At 47.7% G+C, this 17,770-nt stretch overlaps 3 protein-coding genes across 3 annotated transcripts in view; 1 reads left to right on the top strand and 2 right to left on the bottom strand.

The window, feature by feature from the left end:
- LOC106591866 (guanine nucleotide-binding protein G(o) subunit alpha) overlaps positions 1-5,224 on the top strand; it is a 37,031-nt gene extending 31,807 nt beyond the window's left edge. The window contains exons 6-9 of the mRNA XM_045690867.2: positions 447-576; positions 698-769; positions 3,226-3,313; positions 3,609-5,224. Of these exons, the coding sequence (XP_045546823.2) occupies positions 447-576; positions 698-769; positions 3,226-3,313; positions 3,609-3,799 (481 nt within the window). The 3' untranslated portion in view covers positions 3,800-5,224. The remainder of the gene's footprint in view (positions 1-446; positions 577-697; positions 770-3,225; positions 3,314-3,608) is intronic.
- Positions 5,225-6,014: 790 nt separating this feature from the next.
- LOC106591882 (neuropeptide B) lies at positions 6,015-7,819 on the bottom strand. Its single transcript, XM_014183155.3, has 2 exons — positions 7,273-7,819; positions 6,015-6,596 (listed from the first exon to the last, which is right to left on the bottom strand). The coding sequence occupies exons 1-2, from the start codon at positions 7,540-7,542 to the stop codon at positions 6,468-6,470; spliced, it is 399 nt and encodes a 132-aa protein (XP_014038630.1). The 5' UTR covers positions 7,543-7,819; the 3' UTR covers positions 6,015-6,467.
- A 1,573-nt stretch (positions 7,820-9,392) lies between these two features.
- sphm (N-sulphoglucosamine sulphohydrolase) overlaps positions 9,393-17,770 on the bottom strand; it is a 14,426-nt gene continuing 6,048 nt past the window's right edge. Inside the window, 4 exon segments of the mRNA NM_001140312.1 lie at positions 9,393-10,081; positions 10,477-10,578; positions 12,308-12,514; positions 15,747-15,903. Of these exon segments, the coding sequence (NP_001133784.1) occupies positions 9,973-10,081; positions 10,477-10,578; positions 12,308-12,514; positions 15,747-15,903 (575 nt within the window). The 3' untranslated portion in view covers positions 9,393-9,972.

Below are 17,770 nucleotides of genomic sequence, written 5' to 3'. Positions count from 1 at the left end.
AAGCTCTCTGTGGACCTCGAGGGGCTTCACGGAGGACCCAGGTGTTCCTGAAGGACCCAACAGACGGTTCCCTCAATCTGAGTAAATTAATTAACTTACTAATTGTCTTTAGCTAATTGATAAACACACACACACACACACACACACACACACACACACACACACACACACACACACACACACACACACACACACACACACACACAATCTAAATAGTAGCAGGTGTCCTATTTGAACCTATGCTGTGACCCTCCTGCTGACAGCTGTCATTATCACATGGATCTAAAACACTCTAAACACATTGGCCAAACCACGACCACACTAATAACCTGTTTCACCCGCTGCCCATTTTCTCTACGCCACATAATCAATGACTCTGTGTTCCATCTAATGTACAGATTTCTCCCTCTTTAAAAACTCATTCTCTCCCCCTTCCCCCTCTCCAGGATGTATGATGTGGGGGGTCAGAGGACAGAGAGGAGGAAGTGGATTGGTTGTTTTGAGGACGTCAGGGCCGTGGTATTTGTTGTTTCTCTCAGTGGATACGACATGACTCTAGTAGAGGATCCATGTATGGTGAGACACTCCATTGTTAACCCTACATCTGTACACGTCATTTTCCTGATGAACAGAACACTATTACAATATTACTATATACTAATGTTACTGTTATATCTAATGATTTCCCCTCTTTCAGAACCGCCTACAGGAGAGTCTGAAACTCTTCTCTTCCATCTGCAACAACATCTTCTTCAAGAGTACCTCAATGGTAAGAGACAGTCTATATACTGTAGGGCCTCAATGGTAAGAGACAGTCTAGATACTGTAGGGCCTCAATGGTAAGAGACAGTCTCTATACTGTAGGGCCTCAATGGTAAGAGACAGTCTAGATACTGTAGGGCCTCAATGGTAAGAGACAGTCTAGATACTGTAGGGCCTCAATGGTAAGAGACAGTCTAGATACTGTAGGGCCTCAATGGTTAGAGACAGTCTCTATACTGTAGGGCCTCAATGGTAAGAGACAGTCTCTATACTGTAGGGCCTCAATGGTTAGAGACAGTCTAGATACTGTAGGGCCTCAATGGTAAGAGACAGTCTCTATACTGTAGGGCCTCAATGGTAAGAGACAGTCTCTATACTGTAGGGCCTCAATGGTAAGAGACAGTGTATATACTGTAGGGCCTCAATGGTAAGAGACAGTCTAGATACTGTGTGACCTCAATGGTAAGAGACAGTCTCTATACTGTGTGACCTCAATGGTAAGAGACAGTCTATATACTGTAGGGCCTCAATGGTAAGAGACAGTCTAGATACTGTAGGGCCTCAATGGTTAGAGACAGTCTAGATACTGTAGGACCTCAATGGTAAGAGACTGTCTAGATACTGTAGGACCTCAATGGTAAGAGACAGTCTAGATACTGTAGGACCTCAATGGTAAGAGACAGTCTAGATACTGTAGGACCTCAATGGTAAGAGACAGTCTATATACTGTGTGACCTCAATGGTAAGAGACTGTCTAGATACTGTAGGACCTCAATGGTAAGAGACAGTCTCTATACCGGGGTACCTCAGTGGTAACAGACGGTCTCTCTCCATGTACACGCTGGAATTAGAATGGACAGGAGTGAATGAGAGCGAACGGATGGGCCGCGATCGTCAACGACGTCAAAGGTCTGGTATTTGGTAAGAGATAATGTAACCAGCAATGAGAATTACGCCCAGACTGGGCTAGAAGAAAATATGCCAAACTAGCCCAGCATGCAAGTTCTTTTTTATTTTTATTTTTTTCAAATATTGCAGTGCACAGATTTTGCTCTGATTTTTTAAAATTTTTATTATGGCTAGAAAAGTCCCATCTGTACAGAAACTCTTCCATTGATAGTTACAGCTACTTGGCCAAGTCTAAACAGAGTTTGGTTGACATGGTTGTCCTCTAGTTGTCCTTTTGCTAATGGACAGGATGGAGAAGACGCTACACACACACACACACACACGCTACACACACTACACACTCACTGTTACGCATAGAGAGTCCATGGGGAGGACAGAGTGGGAACGGATGAGTGAAGCAAACATGGAGGAAGTCTTTCTCAGTCTCGTTCTCCCTCTTTCTCACTTGTCATTTATGTCACTCGTGGCTTCTGAGTGGACATGCCTCTGCAATGTCTTTGTCACCACACATGCCTACACACACACACACACACACACACACCCACACACACACACGACCGACCACAGCCGTCGTTCTAATAGGTCCCTTGTCACTCGTAATTAAACAGCGAACAGTAATTTAGGTGTTCATTCTGCTTGCTTCCAGCCCACACACACACCAACACACACACCCGCCCTCATCAAATGAAAGACAGTGTAACGAGCTTGTTTAATGGGACCTCCTTTAGTATGTTTTTAATGTCACTTGGTGTGTGCATGCGTACGTGTGTGAGACCGAGTAATTAATCTATCAGGGCGTGTCTGAGTCTGCTAACCTATAACCCTCCACCCACTGTTCCCCTGTGTTAATTACAGACCTCACACACACACTCTCATTATTCTCTTCATTCAAATCAGTTCATCCATCATTATCTAGCTAGTTGTTGTTCTTTTAACCAAATGAACCAAAGCCAGGTAGAATGAGAACTCCTCATAGACTTTTAATTGGTCAACTAGTGAACCACTACAGTGAACCAAGTTGTGTCCCAAATGTCACCCTGTTCCCTTTATGTCCCTTCATATGGGCTCTGGTCAACAGTAGTGCACTATATAGGGAATAGCACGCCATTTGAGATGCAGCCACTGAGTCAGAGTGTTGTGTACTGTGAAAGGGACAGTCAGTCAGGGACAGTGTGTGTGTTGACTCACACCATAATACTTGCGACAGCTAGATCAATCAATCCTCCTGTAGCCAAGGCTTCACTAGGTAATTGATCTGAATTCGCCAGTGATCGCTCTCCCAATCACATGTACAGATTTGACCATTCATCAACTGGCATTCACGGTTGATTGATGAGTAGTATAATTCTGCAGTTATATCCGTATCACATGGAAGTGGTATTTACAGTAAATGGTTTGTCACCATTAACCACAATATTCTGTTTGAATATGATTGAACATCCTCCCTATTGTTCATCTGTATATTTGTTTACTACTTTATTTATTTGCGTATAATTGCCGACCAGGGATGTCGGATATTTTTTATTTATTAATTTATTTGTTTATTTATTACAGATCTTATTTATGAACAAGATCGATCTTTTTCAAGAGAAGATTTTACATTCGGGGCGGCATCTACGGCTGTATGTGCCGCAGTTCAAAGGTCAGTCACGCTGACCACGCCCTAATATACACACGACACGTGCACCACACATAATAGGTAAAACATATGTGACCAGACTGATAATGCTATTGCAATCCATTGGTGTATGACATGAAATGGCCTTTAATGTTGTCATTGATAAAATAACAATATACAGGCTTGAGATCGGATGAAGCCATTTTGATAAAATGGTGTATTATCATGAAATGTAACTAACTCTGAAAACAGTATTGCCTTACACCCTCTCTTTCTTTCCATCTCCCCCTCGTCTCTGTCTGTCTGTCTCCCTCCTCAGGTGCAGACTGTGACGTGGACGCTGCGGCCCGATACATCGCTGGAATGTTTGTGTCTCTCAACGCCACGCCCAGTAAACTCATCTACCACCACTTCACCACGGCAACGGACACCTCCAACGTACAGATTGTCTTCCAGGTCGTCATGGACACCATCATCAAAGAGAACCTAGAGGCCGTCTCTCTGCTGTGATTGGTTCTAAGAGTTCCTATGAGTTCTAACAGTTCCGATGGTGCTGGTTGGCTTCTGGACTCTGGGGTGAAGTTTCCCTTGGTACAGAGCTAGGCTCAACTTCCCATCACCAAATCATAACCTTAAAGGGTCAATCAGCAGTTGCTACGTCCATTTATGGAATTAACAACTGGCCCATTGATTCTTGAAGAATGTAACTTATAAATGCCTCATGAGCTTAATTCAAAATATAAGCTTGTTTTACTCCAACGCTTGTAAACAACGTAAATGTAAACAAATAGCCTCAACTTGGTTAACTAGAATGTTGATATCATGGATTGACAGTCTTTGCATCCATAGCTCTTGCTATGCATTTGAGAGAGGTTACAATTCTCCAGCCCCATCCCTCAGCTTTTTACCAAAACGGGTGGGGAGTATGCTTTGTTATTGTTTCAACTGCTGATTGCCGCTTTAACCGTTAGCGGGGGAAATGGAAAACCGACCCAAGATCAGTGACTAGGGGCTACGTCACCCTACTCCATTTTCCCGGTTCCGGAAGAAAAGCGTTTTTAAGTGGACTTCATAGTGAAAGACCCCTCTGTTCAGTTCCTCTGGACTTTTTGGAACGAGGAGGAGGTCCATTGGAGAACATTTCACTTCCCTCTCCTTGTTTTTGTGAAAAATCATGGACTATGGTAATATTTATTTGTGTTGTTATGCAACCCTAATCAGAATATGAATAATACATTTTAATTCTTAACATACTTGTTATATTTCTTATTCATTGGAGGGACCCTGTAGATGGTAATGATAGGCTTCCTCTCAGCTTTGGTTGCTCGGTTACAGTCATCCGGCTAAATGCTCACTCAGCTTAGTGCATGTCTTAGTGTGTGTGTGGGCAGGCAGGCGTGAGGATTTACCGTTTGTCCGTTAGATGCGCGGGCAGTGTGCTACTGCGTATTGAGGTGTGGAGTTATGGGTCACTCATCCATACAGACTGTGTGTGTGGTGTGTGTGTGTGTGTGTGTGTGTGTGTGTGAGGTAAGGGGTTCACTCATCCAAATTGTGTGTGTGTGTGTGTTAAGGGGTTAACTCATGCATACAGACTGTGTGTGTGTTATGCATATAGACTGTGTGTGTGTTTTCCTCCCATCCATCAATACCGATCACTCCTTAATGGGACAGAGATCACAGAAAACAACTGGCTTTATTTAACTGCAGTAAATCTCATCACTCTTGTGTCCTGCTCGCTCTCTTTTCCTCTCTCTTCCTCTCTCAAACACCTCTTCCTTTCTCTCTCATCTTTTTCTTAATTTACATGTTTTATTCTGTCATTCATTTGGGGATTTTTGTCTAAGTTGCCCAAATGACAAGTATCTGTTGGAAGACTATTGCTATCAAACTATTTTCTAAGCATTTATGAGAAATAAAATATTCTTACCATTATGTATTTATAAGAATCATTCCTAATTGTGCCCGTTTATGGGGGTCTTGGGGGGGGGGATGCCTTTTTATGTAGACCTATATAGTATTTAAATTATGTTTTATATGATTTCTGTCATCTATTAAAATTTTAATCTTCAGTTTTTGGGTTGAGATTTGGACACAGAATTGGACTATAATTCAGTCGATCTTGTGAAATAACTTGACCTTGGTGTCTTCAGATCAGTTGTCTATGCCAATTGAATAATTATTTGAATGTTTGAGTCGTTGTTTACTGGCCGTATCGTCATTTTTAGAAAGAAAACAAAGCAGATTTAAGCAATAAGGCCCGAGGGCGGTGTGGTATATGTGCAATATACCACGGCTAAGGGCTGTTCTTAATCACGACGCACTGCGGAGTGCCTTGATACAGCCCTTAGACATAGTATATTTGCCACAAACCCCTGAGGTGCCTTATTGCTATTATAAACTGGTTACCAATGTAATTAGAACAGTACTTTTTGTTATACTCATGGTATATTGTCTGATATACCATGGCTTTCAGCCAATCAGCATTCAGGGCTCTAACTACCCAGTTTAGAATAGGCTATATAGTGCAACTGACTGCAGAAAAATTTGCTTCAATGAGAAACACTGTCAGGATGAAAATACTGAAATATGTGATTTCTGTTGCTGAGGCTTCGAAGTAGGCTAGGTCCTACTGCACAAAAGAACATCTTCATTTGTTTCCACAATGAATATGTAGCCTAGGCTACTATCAGTCAAGCATAAATACAAATGTACACCAATCAAATTAGCAATATTTGTTCATTTTAATAAAATAAATAAAAGTACTTTGACAGGTTCTGCTCAGCAGGCAACGATTTATGAACATTTAATAATGGCCTACATTAGGCAACGCAGGTAACCTACAAGGGTGAGGGTCGGCATAGGAATATAGGGGAGTGTGGGTGGGGGGGTTGACAAAAGATAGGTTAGTAGCCTAGTAACAACTTTCTCTCACACACAAACACACATTGCACTTAGGGTTTTTCGTGTTGTCTTTTTTGTTTAGTTTTACACCGCTAGTATTAAACAAACATTATTCATATCCGTTTTTTTTATATATATATAAATGATGAGAAAACATTCAATGTCATCATCAATCAACGGTCCTTCTTTTTCGCTCACGCTGCCTGCGTTCTTGCCCATCTGCCTCGCGGAAAGTCAACTGTTGTTGTTGGCGCCGGCGGAAGATTTGTTGGCCTCACGCGGCCAGGCAGTCCAGCGAGTCGAGCGAGAGGAACACGTCAGCCTTGCACTGGAACGTACTCGTCCCGTCCCGCAGCAGCTCGCAGCTCTTCAGGTTGGGAGAGATGTCTGTCACACAGATAGCCTGAGAGCGAGAGAAACGGCGAGTTAAATGATGTTCAGTCATTAATTGTGGCAAATTAAAGTAGGCCTGTTTGGGGGAAATGTGCTGAAATGTAGAAAAATGGGTACACATTTTCAAGAAATGAAAATAATTTGTACTTCTTGTCACATTGAAATATAGACCGACTACTGAGACATGTTGTCTTGTCAAAGGTTGGTTTTAGTTCAGTTTTGTTTTTGTCACATTCAGGTTGATATTTATAGGCTATTATTTAAGTAGGTCTAGCCTATAGTCTACAATGTATTTTATCGGGCATAAAGACTGCTAAAACGTTTTAATTTCTTTGTGACAGTAGGCAAGTTGCGCGTCTCTTTGGTGCTAAAAGGACAGCGCCTTTTACGCAGTAGTCTGATATCTGGCGCGCTACGTCCTAGTCGATTGCAATTTATATAATCTCACTTTTAAAATATGTTTAAACTTTTAAATGTGACTACGGCACTTTTCCCCCAAAAAATACATTATAACAATGGCAAAATTTGACAATGGCAATCAATTCACTTCATTAATTTGCGTGCAGGTAGGAAGAAATGTACTGTATTTGACCATATATAGGCCTAATAGGGCCTAACATACTCTCTTTGGGTACCATCTACATTAGACTTTAATTCAGTGATTTTACCTCCCAAATCACACTTACCATGTTTTTGAGCACGGGGGTCTGTCGGTTACCGTCAGTCACCAAGTTGTTCTCGGTGCCGGTGTTCTCCCCGCTGTCCATCACCGTTTCTTCTGACTCAGACCTCCGGATGTACGGGGACCTCCGGATCCCGGACAGCAGACCCGAGGCTCGGCCGACCGAGTGGTAGCTCGGTCCGGTGGACTGCTTGTACCACGCCTCAATAGGGTGGCACGAGATAAGCATGGAGATACCGACGCACACCACGGCGAATCTAACAGACCTCTCCATCTCGGGACGCTTTTTTACGCAGCTGGATGGAATGTTGGTTTGACGGTTGGTTGTGGTTCGGTTGTCGTCGGGATGTTTTTGGTTCTTCTGTTCTTGTCTTCTTCTCTGGTGAGCTGTAGCCTAGGTTACCAATATCAACTGACGTTCTTGTTGGCCGGTTCTTCCGTTGGTTGTGTGTTCTCGAATGTTGTGGCCGTTTATATAGGCGCGCGGCACGATCGTGACCTGTCGATTGGATCAGAAGGATTCAATGATTCATCTTTACGCACGCAGATGAACAATCCAATCCGGATTTATGCGTTTTCTCTTTCCCCCTGTGTTTGGGGAGGTAGGGGGAGGTTGACATAGTGACATCACACCGAGCCTCATAATCTGTTTCTTGAGAAAACTCGAAAGTAAATTACGTTTATTGGCATATGGCTGGAATTTCGTCATGAATGGTCCAACTTCAGATGCTTCAACTTTACAGAACTGGGAGAGAAAGAGAGACACTCCACTGAGTGGATTAGTGAATGTGTTCAAATGCTCGTAAATTATAGGCTATCCTAAAAAGCACACGTTTTCAGTTAGCTTGTTAGTTTATCCTTCGGTAGAACTCCGTACCTCCACAACAGTGTAAATAAGATCCCCATGTTTAGATAACAGCCTATATAACCAATGAATGGTGTGGCTGCTGAACAAGTTGAGGAGACTAAATGACTTGGTGTTACCTTAGATTCTAAACTGTCATGGTCAAAACATGTAGATTCAATGGTTGTAAAGATGGGGAGAGGTCTGACCGTAATAAAGAATGCTCTGCTTTTATGACACCTCACTCAAAAAGCAAGTGTAGGCTCTAGTTTAGTCTTATTGCCCAGTCGTGTGGTCAAGCTGCAGCTGGCCCAGAATAGAGCGGCACGTCTTGCTCTTCATTGTAATCAGGGGGCTCAATTTGCACACAGCTCTGACACACACACTTAACCCACTAGACATGTCACCAGGGGTCTTTGGTTTTACAGTCCCCAAATCCAGAACAAATTCAAGAAAGCGTACAGTATTATATAGAGCCATTATTGAATGGAACTCCCATCTTAGTGCTTAAATGAACAGCAAACCTGGTTTCAAAAAACAGATAAAGCAACACAAGGCACAACGCCTCTCCCCTAGTTGATAGTTTGGGTGTATGTATTGATATGTAGGCTACATGTGCCATTTTCTTTTTTTAATGTATGTAGTTCTGTCCTTGTCTATTACTGTTCTGTATTATGTCATGTTTCATGTTCTGTGTGGACCCCAGGAAGAGTAGCTGAAGCTATCGCAACAGCTAATGGGGATCCTAATAAAATACCAAATATCACCTTGTCGCCCGCCGATACATGACCAAATGGGGAAATAATAATTACGCATAGGCTCCATTAACCTAGATAACTTTTTTTTTTACTTAAAAGTGCTGATCAAAGGCCATCTCCAATATCGGAGAGCAGATCATCAATAATCTGACCATATAACGCTAATGGAACTGAGTAGTCTATGATTTAAAACGAATCGATTAATCAAATTGTCTGTGGTTCTTGTGATTCAGCCAGATCTGATGGTAGCCAACTTGTTGTGTGATCTTCATGCAACAGGCTGATATAATATAGCCTAGAAACAATCCTAGCAAGCCAGCTGCTTGGAATAAAAAGGTCTGTAAATAAAACAGAACATTTGTTTCCTTCTTACATTTCCCTTCATCCCATCCCCAAATATAAGTTTGATACCAAAGAGAAAGAGACTTTAAACTGTGATGCTCCAACTAGTTCATATAACTATATCAGCTTTTAAGAACTTAAATACTGATGACAGTATTATGAAAAAAATTATAAACAGGAGAAGCAAGAAAATACTTTATTTTACAAAATACATAAAATCTCAACATCTAGATGTTGTCAAACTGAAATCATACAAAACATACATTGTATGAAACCCAGTACATTTGCACTGAAGCCTTACCACATTTTTTATTTTTTTTTCAGCCATAAATGGTCATCATAATCATAACCCATAGTTCTTCCTGTTCAGGTCACGAGGTGGTTTCTGGTCAAAACTCCTGGCCCTATAGTCATAACTCATGGGTTATAACTCACATTAAAATAAAGACAATTGTGGCTGCACAGAATCCCCAAGTACCTCTTTAATGGCCACATGTACTCTTGACCTCTACCTGTTACAGCCAGAAAAGGATGGGCCATCGCAGGAGCCGGATTCCTCTCCATCTTACTTCCTAGATTCCTTCTTTCTAGGGAGATGTTCCTGGCCACTGTGATTCTTCTTCTGCATTGATTGCTCTGTGGAGGTTCAGGCCAGCTAACTATGAAGCACATTGTGACTACTGCTTATGTTAAAAGGGCTTTATAAAATAAATATGATTGATTGTGGAACAATCATTGTCCAGTTGTGGTCTAGTTGCGGTCAGACTCCGTTGTAGAGCGGTCGACAGTGTGGTTCCAGTTTGTCCTCCAACACAGCGTCTGGTCCACAGACCCAAGGATCCCCAGTGTCCCACTGCCACTTCAGCAGCCTGGCAACATAACATTAGGAAATAAATAACATAACAAATAACATAAGATATAACATAAGAAATACCCCCAAGGGGAAAATGGTTTGGCTTTCTCGAAATTCCCAAGTTTTCCTGAAATGTTTGAAGGATTCCATATTTCTTGCTTATTCCATCCTGATTTGGGGAATCTTCCAACCCCGATTTCTGGAAAACCTGGGAATTTTTGGAAAGTTACCGGAATTTTGCAACCCTGCATAATATCCATATCGATATACAATAATCGATCCATAATATCCATATTGATATACAATAATCGATCCATAATATCCATATTGATATACAATAATCGATCCATAATATCCATATTGATATACAATAATCGATCCATAATATCCCTATAGAACAGTGATACTAACCTGTGTCTGAGGCTCTCCAGGACCGGGGCGAGAGCCGGGTCCCCAGCCAGGTTCACAGTCTCCTCTGGGTCCGACCGCAAGTCAAAAAGCTCCCAGCGGTCCCTGTAGTAGTCATAGAAAGATGTTTTGCCAGGGTTAGAGGTTCCAAGCCCATTCTATCAATTATATATCTATGGCAGTAGAAAAGTAAACAAGTATTTTTGCACAACCGTGGTATATTTAAGCAATAAGGCACGAGGGGGTATATGGCCAATATACCACGGCTAACGGCTGTTCTTATGCACGACGAATAAATACAAATCCTCAATCTACACACAATACCCGTAATGACAAAGCGAAAACAGGTTTTTAGAAATGTTTGCAAATGTATTACAAATAAAAAAAAGATACCTTACTTACATAATTATTCAGAACCTTTGCTATGAGACTCAAAATTGTGCTCAGTTCCATTCTGTTTCCATTGATCATCCTTGAGATCTTTCTACAACTTGATTGGAGTCCACCCGTGGTAAATTCAATTGATTGGACATGATTTGGAAAGGCACACACCTGTCTATATAAGGTCCCACAGTTGACAGTGCATGTCATAGCAAAAACCAAGCCATGAGGTTGAAGAAATTGTCCGTAGAGTTTCAAGACAGGATTGTGTCGGAGCACAGATCTGGGGAAGGGTACCAAAACATTTATGCAGCATTGATGGCCCCCAAGAACAGTGGCATCCATCATTCTTAAATGGAAGAAGTTTGGAACCACCTAGACTCTTCCTAGAGCTGGCCGCCCTGCCAAACTGAGAAATCGAGGAAAAAGGGCCTAAGTCAGGGAGGTGACCAAGAACCCAATGGTCACTCTGACAGAGCTCCAGAGTTCCTCTGTGGAGATGGGAGAACCTTCCAGTAGGACAACCATCTCTGCAGCACTCCACCAATCAGGCCTTTATGAGTAAATGGTCTGAATACTTATGTAAATGTAATATTTCAGTTTTTTTATTCACAAACATGTCTAAAAACCTGTTTTTGCTTTATCATCATGGTTTTGTGTGTAGATTGATGAGAAAACCCCACCAATTTCATCAATTTTAGAATAAGGCTGTAACGTAACAAGATGTGGAAAAAGTCAAGGGATCTGAATACTTTCCGAACGCACTGTACATACGGCTGAAATGTTGTTTCAGCCAATCAGCATCCAGGACCCAAAGTTCCCGGTTTATAGTCTAGTATTATAGTGTTCGGTGTATCGGTCTAAGCTCCTGACTCCGAACCACACACGCCACCTCAGCGACGGGGGTTCTCTGGGGTTTCTACACCCCTCTCTATGTCCATCTGCCTATCTGTAATTACATCTGTCCTCTCAACTCAGATACATAAAGGGATCTCCTTCAAAAAGTACCTGTAGTAGTATTGTTGCAGGGAGGGTCTTGAACCAGCCTGTGGGCCACCTGGCCAGGGTGTTATTCAGATATATAGTATAATAGTGTATAATATAATAGTGTATATAATAGTATTATAACAGTACCTGTAGTAGTATTGTTGCAGGGCCTTGAACCAGCCTGTGGGCCGCCCGGCCAAAGTGTTATTCACATATATAATATAGTATAATAGTGTATAATATAATATAGTATAATATAGTATAATAGTGTATACAATAGTATTATAACAGTACCAGTAGTAGTATTGTTGCAGGGTCTTGAACCAGCCTGTGGGCCGCCCAGCCAGGGTGTTATTCAGATATATAGTATAATAGTGTATAATATAATAGTGTTTAATATAGTGTAATAGTGTATAATATAATAGTGTATAATATAATAGTGTATATAATAGTATTATAATAGTACCTGTAGTAGTATTGTTGCAGGGTCTTGAACCAGCCTGTGGGCCGCTCGGCCAGGGTGTTATTCAGCAGGTCCTGGAAGGTGGGAGAGACATAGAAGTCCTGGTCTATGGGGAAGGGCATGCGGTAGTGGAGGTTGTGGAGCAGGCGGTACGCCCCCTGGTGGATGGAGCGGATAGGGTAGTACATGGTCACCTCATGGAGGGACTGGCTGCCGTAGACAGTGTGGAAGAACAAAGAAGACAAATAATCCAAAGTACAATGTAGTAATGAGTAATTACAATACTTGTTAGACTGAAATAATAATTAAACAGTAATAAGGACCCTGTAATGTAAAGTGTTACCTAATACACACAAATAAAGAAAGAAATTCACACTATGGGCCAGTTTCCCAGACACAGATTCTAACTAGTCCTGAACTAAAAATCATTCTCAATGGAGAATCTGCATGGAACATGCTGTTAAGTCCAGGACTACAGTAGGTATAATCACTGGGAAACCACCCTATATATAGTCTCAGTGGTTTACTGGTTATAACACCAACATCTAACACACCGTGCCTTCCTTCCTTTGTACCTGGCGTAGACGGTGTGCCAGGCGGCGGGGGAGGGTTTTACCTGGCGTAGACGGTGTGCCAGGCGGCGGGTGAGGGTTTTACCTGGCGTAGACGGTGCCAGGCGGAGGGGGAGGGTTTTACCTGGCGTAGACGGTGCCAGGCGGAGGGGGAGGGTTTTACCTGGCGTAGACGGTGCCAGGCGGAGGGGGAGGGTTTTACCTGGCGTAGACGGTGCCAGGCGGAGGGGGAGGGTTTTACCTGGCGTAGACGGTGCCAGGCGGAGGGGGAGGGTTTTACCTAGCGTAGACGGTGTGCCAGGCGGAGGGGGAGGGTTTTACCTAGCGTAGACGGTGCCAGGCGGAGGGGGAGGGTTTTACCTGGCGTAGACGGTGCCAGGCGGCGGGTGAGGGTTTTACCTAGCGTAGACGGTGCCAGGCGGAGGGGGAGGGTTTTACCTGGCGTAGACGGTGCCAGGCGGAGGGGGAGGGTTTTACCTAGCGTAGACGGTGCCAGGCGGCGGGTGAGGGTTTTACCTGGCGTAGACGGTGCCAGGCGGAGGGGGAGGGTTTTACCTGGTGTAGAGGGTGTGCCAGGCGGAGGGGGAGGGTTTTACCTGGCGTAGACGGTGCTTGGCGGAGGGGGAGGGTTTTACCTGGCGTAGACGGTGTGCCAGGCGGCGGGGGAGGGTTTTACCTGGCGTAGACGGTGTGCCAGGCGGCGGGGGAGGGTTTTACCTGGCGTAGACGGTGTGCCAGGCGGCGGGGGAGGGTTTTACCTAGCGTAGACGGTGTGCCAGGCGGCGGGGGAGGGTTTTACCTAGCGTAGACGGTGTGCCAGGCGGCGGGGGAGGGTTTTACCTGGCGTAGACGGTGCCAGGCGGAGGGGGAGGGTTTTACCTGGCGTAGACGGTGCCAGGCGGAGGGGGAGGGTTTTACCTGGCGTAGACGGTGTGCCAGGCGGCGGGGGAGGGTTTTACCTGGCGTAGACGGTGTGCCAGGCGGCGGGGGAGGGTTTTACCTGGTGTAGACGGTGTGCCAGGCGGCAGGGGAGGGTTTTACCTGGTGTAGACGGTGTGCCAGGCGGCGGGGGAGGGTTTTACCTGGCGTAGACGGTGCCAGGCGGCGGGTGAGGGTTTTACCTGGCGTAGACGGTGTGCCAGGCGGCGGGGGAGGGTTTTACCTGGCGTAGACGGTGTGCCAGGCGGCGGGGGAGGGTTTTACCTGGCGTAGACGGTGTGCCAGGCGGCGGGGGAGGGTTTTACCTGGCGTAGACGGTGTGCCAGGCGGCGGGGGAGGGTTTTACCTGGCGTAGACGGTGTGACAGGCGGTGGGGGAGGGTTTTACCTGGCGTAGACGGTGTGACAGGCGGTGGGGGAGGGTTTTACCTGGTGTAGACGGTGTGCCAGGCGGCGGGGGAGGGTTTTACCTGGCGTAGACGGTGTGCCAGGCGGCGGGGGAGGGTTTTACCTGGCGTAGACGGTGTGCCAGGCGGCGGGGGAGGGTTTTACCTGGCGTAGACGGTGTGCCAGGCGGCGGGGGAGGGTTTTATCTAGCGTAGACGGTGCCAGGCGGAGGGGGAGGGTTTTACCTGGCGTAGACGGTGCCAGGCGGAGGGGGAGGGTTTTACCTAGCGTAGACGGTGTGCCAGGCGGCGGGTGAGGGTTTTACCTGGTGTAGACGGTGTGACAGGCGGTGGGGGAGGGTTTTACCTGGTGTAGACGGTGTGACAGGCGGTGGGGGAGGGTTTTACCTGGTGTAGACGGTGTGCCAGGCGGAGGGGGAGGGTTTTACCTGGTGTAGACGGTGTGCCAGGCGGCGGGGGAGGGTTTTACCTGGTGTAGACGGTGTGACAGGCGGTGGGGGAGGGTTTTACCTGGTGTAGACGGTGTGACAGGCGGTGGGGGAGGGTTTTACCTGGTGTAGACGGTGTGCCAGGCGGCGGGGGAGGGTTTTACCTGGCGTAGACGGTGTGCCAGGCGGCGGGGGAGGGTTTTACCTGGCGTAGACGGTGTGCCAGGCGGCGGGGGAGGGTTTTATCTAGCGTAGACGGTGCCAGGCGGAGGGGGAGGGTTTTACCTGGCGTAGACGGTGCCAGGCGGAGGGGGAGGGTTTTACCTAGCGTAGACGGTGTGCCAGGCGGAGGGGGAGGGTTTTACCTGGCGTAGACGGTGTGCCAGGCGGCGGGGGAGGGTTTTACCTAGCGTAGACGGTGTGCCAGGCGGCGGGTGAGGGTTTTACCTAGCGTAGACGGTGTGCCAGGCGGCGGGGGAGGGTTTTACCTGGCGTAGACGGTGCCAGGCGGAGGGGGAGGGTTTTACCTGGCGTAGACGGTGCCAGGCGGAGGGGGAGGGTTTTACCTGGCGTAGACGGTGTGCCAGGCGGCGGGGGAGGGTTTTACCTGGCGTAGACGGTGTGCCAGGCGGCGGGGGAGGGTTTTACCTGGTGTAGACGGTGTGCCAGGCGGCGGGGGAGGGTTTTACCTGGTGTAGACGGTGTGCCAGGCGGCGGGGGAGGGTTTTACCTGGCGTAGACGGTGCCAGGCGGCGGGTGAGGGTTTTACCTGGCGTAGACGGTGTGCCAGGCGGCGGGGGAGGGTTTTACCTGGCGTAGACGGTGTGCCAGGCGGCGGGGGAGGGTTTTACCTGGTGTAGACGGTGTGACAGGCGGTGGGGGAGGGTTTTACCTGGTGTAGACGGTGTGACAGGCGGTGGGGGAGGGTTTTACCTGGTGTAGACGGTGTGCCAGGCGGTGGGGGAGGGTTTTACCTGGTGTAGACGGTGTGACAGGCGGTGGGGGAGGGTTTTACCTGGTGTAGACGGTGTGACAGGCGGTGGGGGAGGGTTTAACCTGGTGTAGACGGTGTGACAGGCGGTGGGGGAGGGTTTTACCTGGCGTAGACGGTGTGCCAGGCGGCGGGTGAGGGTTCGGAGACGAGGGCAGGGAGGAGGGAGCGGCCTGTGAGGCTGACAGGGGTGGTGGGGGTGCCCGGGAGGCAGTATGAGGGGTATGGGATGGAGAACCAGTCCAGTAAGGTGGGGGTGATGTCTGGAGGGAGAGAGAGATGATTAGGTTCTATCACAATTTATTTTCCTGTGACTTCTCACATCCAATTTCCTTGCCTCCTTAAAGCACATTGGAGGAGAACATCCAAGGTTTTCCCTCTCTGAACTTCTCCACCAATGGGCTTTGAGAAAGAGGAGAGGTGAGGAATTGTGGAAAGGCAAATTGAGATTTAAACATAGTGGTTAAATTACTTTTAAAATCCTTCCTTCCTCCTTTCCTTGGTGACTCCCTAACATATACTGTAGAAGGGTAGTTATGTCTCCCCCTAATGGTAACACAGTGGTATTACACACATGCATCAAGAAATACATCCACTAATTAATTCTCCCCAGCTATTATCAGTCAATCCACCAATACCTTCTTCCCTCCTCCCTTTCCCTCCTCCCTTTCCCTCCCTCCCTCCCTCCTTCCCTCCCTCCCTCCCTCCAACCATCATTCTCTCCCCCTGACGTAGGCCTGGCTGCTCTGCCCACATCTTTCTCTGTGTTCAGGAGCTGACACCAACAGAGGTAGGTTCCCTCCCTCTCACCCAGTAGACTGACGTAGGCCTGGCTGGTCCCTCCCTCCCTCTCTCCCAGTAGACTGACGTAGGCCTGGCTGGTCCCTCCCTCCTGCTCCACCTCTCTCCCTCCCTCTCACCCAGTAGACTGACGTAGGCCTGGCTGGTCCCTCCCTGCTCCCCCTCTCTCCCTCCCTCTCACCCAGTAGACTGACGTAGGCCTGGCTGGTCCCTCCCTGCTCCCCCTCTCTCCCTCCCTCTCTTCCAGTAGACTGACGTAGGCCTGGCTGGTCCCTCCCACCTGCTCCCCCTCTCTCCCTCCCTCTCTCCCAGTAGACTGACGTAGGCCTGGCTGGTCCCTCCCTCCCTCTCTCCCAGTAGACTGACGTAGGCCTGGCTGGTCCCTCCCTCCCTCTCACCCAGTAGAATGACGTAGGCCTGGCTGGTCCCTCCCTCCTGCTCCCCCTCTCTCCCTCCCTCTCTTCCAGTAGACTGACGTAGGCCTGGCTGGTCCCTCCCTCCCTCTCACCCAGTAGAATGACGTAGGCCTGGCTGGTCCCTCCCTCCTGCTCCACCTCTCTCCCTCCCTCTCTCCCAGTAGGCTGACGTAGGCCTGGCTGGCCCCTCCCTCCTACTCCCCCTCTCACCCTCCCTCTCTCCCAGTAGACTGACGTAGGCCTGGCTGGTCCCTCCCTCCCTCTCACCCAGTAGACTGACGTAGGCCTGGCTGGTCCCTCCCTCCTGCTCCCCCTCTCTCCCTCCCTCTCTTCCAGTAGACTGACGTAGGCCTGGCTGGTCCCTCCCTCCTGCTCCCCCTCTCTCCCTCCCTCTCTTCCAGTAGACTGACGTAGGCCTGGCTGGTCCCTCCCTCCTGCTCCCCCTCTCTCCCTCCCTCTCTCCCAGTAGGCTGACGGAGGCCTGGCTGGTCCCTCCCTCCTACTCCCCCTCTCTCACCCAGTAGACTGACGTAGGCCTGGCTGGTCCCTCCCACCTACTCCCCCTCTCTCCCTCCCTCTCTTCCAGTAGACTGACGTAGGCCTGGCTGGTCCCTCCCTCCTGCTCCCCCTCTCTCTCTCCCAGTAGACTGACGTATGCCTGGCTGGTCCCTCCCACCTGCTCCCCCTCTCTCCCTCCCTCTCACCCAGTAGACTGACGTAGGCCTGGCTGGTCCCTCCCACCTGCTCCCCCTCTCTCCCTCCCTCCCTCTCTTCCAGTAGACTGACGTAGGCCTGGCTGGTCCCTCCCTCCTGCTCCCCCTCTCTCTCTCCCAGTAGACTGACGTAGGCCTGGCTGGTCCCTCCCTCCCTCTCTCCCAGTAGGCTGACGTAGGCCTGGCTGGTCCCTCCCCCC

This window comes from Salmo salar, chromosome 12 (genome assembly GCF_965601325.2).
Source record: "Salmo salar chromosome 12, fSalSal1, whole genome shotgun sequence".
NCBI lineage: Eukaryota > Metazoa > Chordata > Actinopteri > Salmoniformes > Salmonidae > Salmo > Salmo salar.
This window is presented reverse-complemented; position numbering and strand designations above follow the sequence as displayed.

Excerpts from the sequence above, each read along its gene's own strand:
- LOC106591882 (XM_014183155.3), bottom strand. The coding sequence starts at position 7,542 with ATGGAGAGGTCTGTTAGATTCGCCGTGGTGTGCGTCGGTATCTCCATG. Across the intron at positions 6,597-7,272 it reads CCCCCGTGCTCAAAAACATG|GCTATCTGTGTGACAGACAT; the intron begins GTAAGTGTGATT and ends TCTCGCTCTCAG.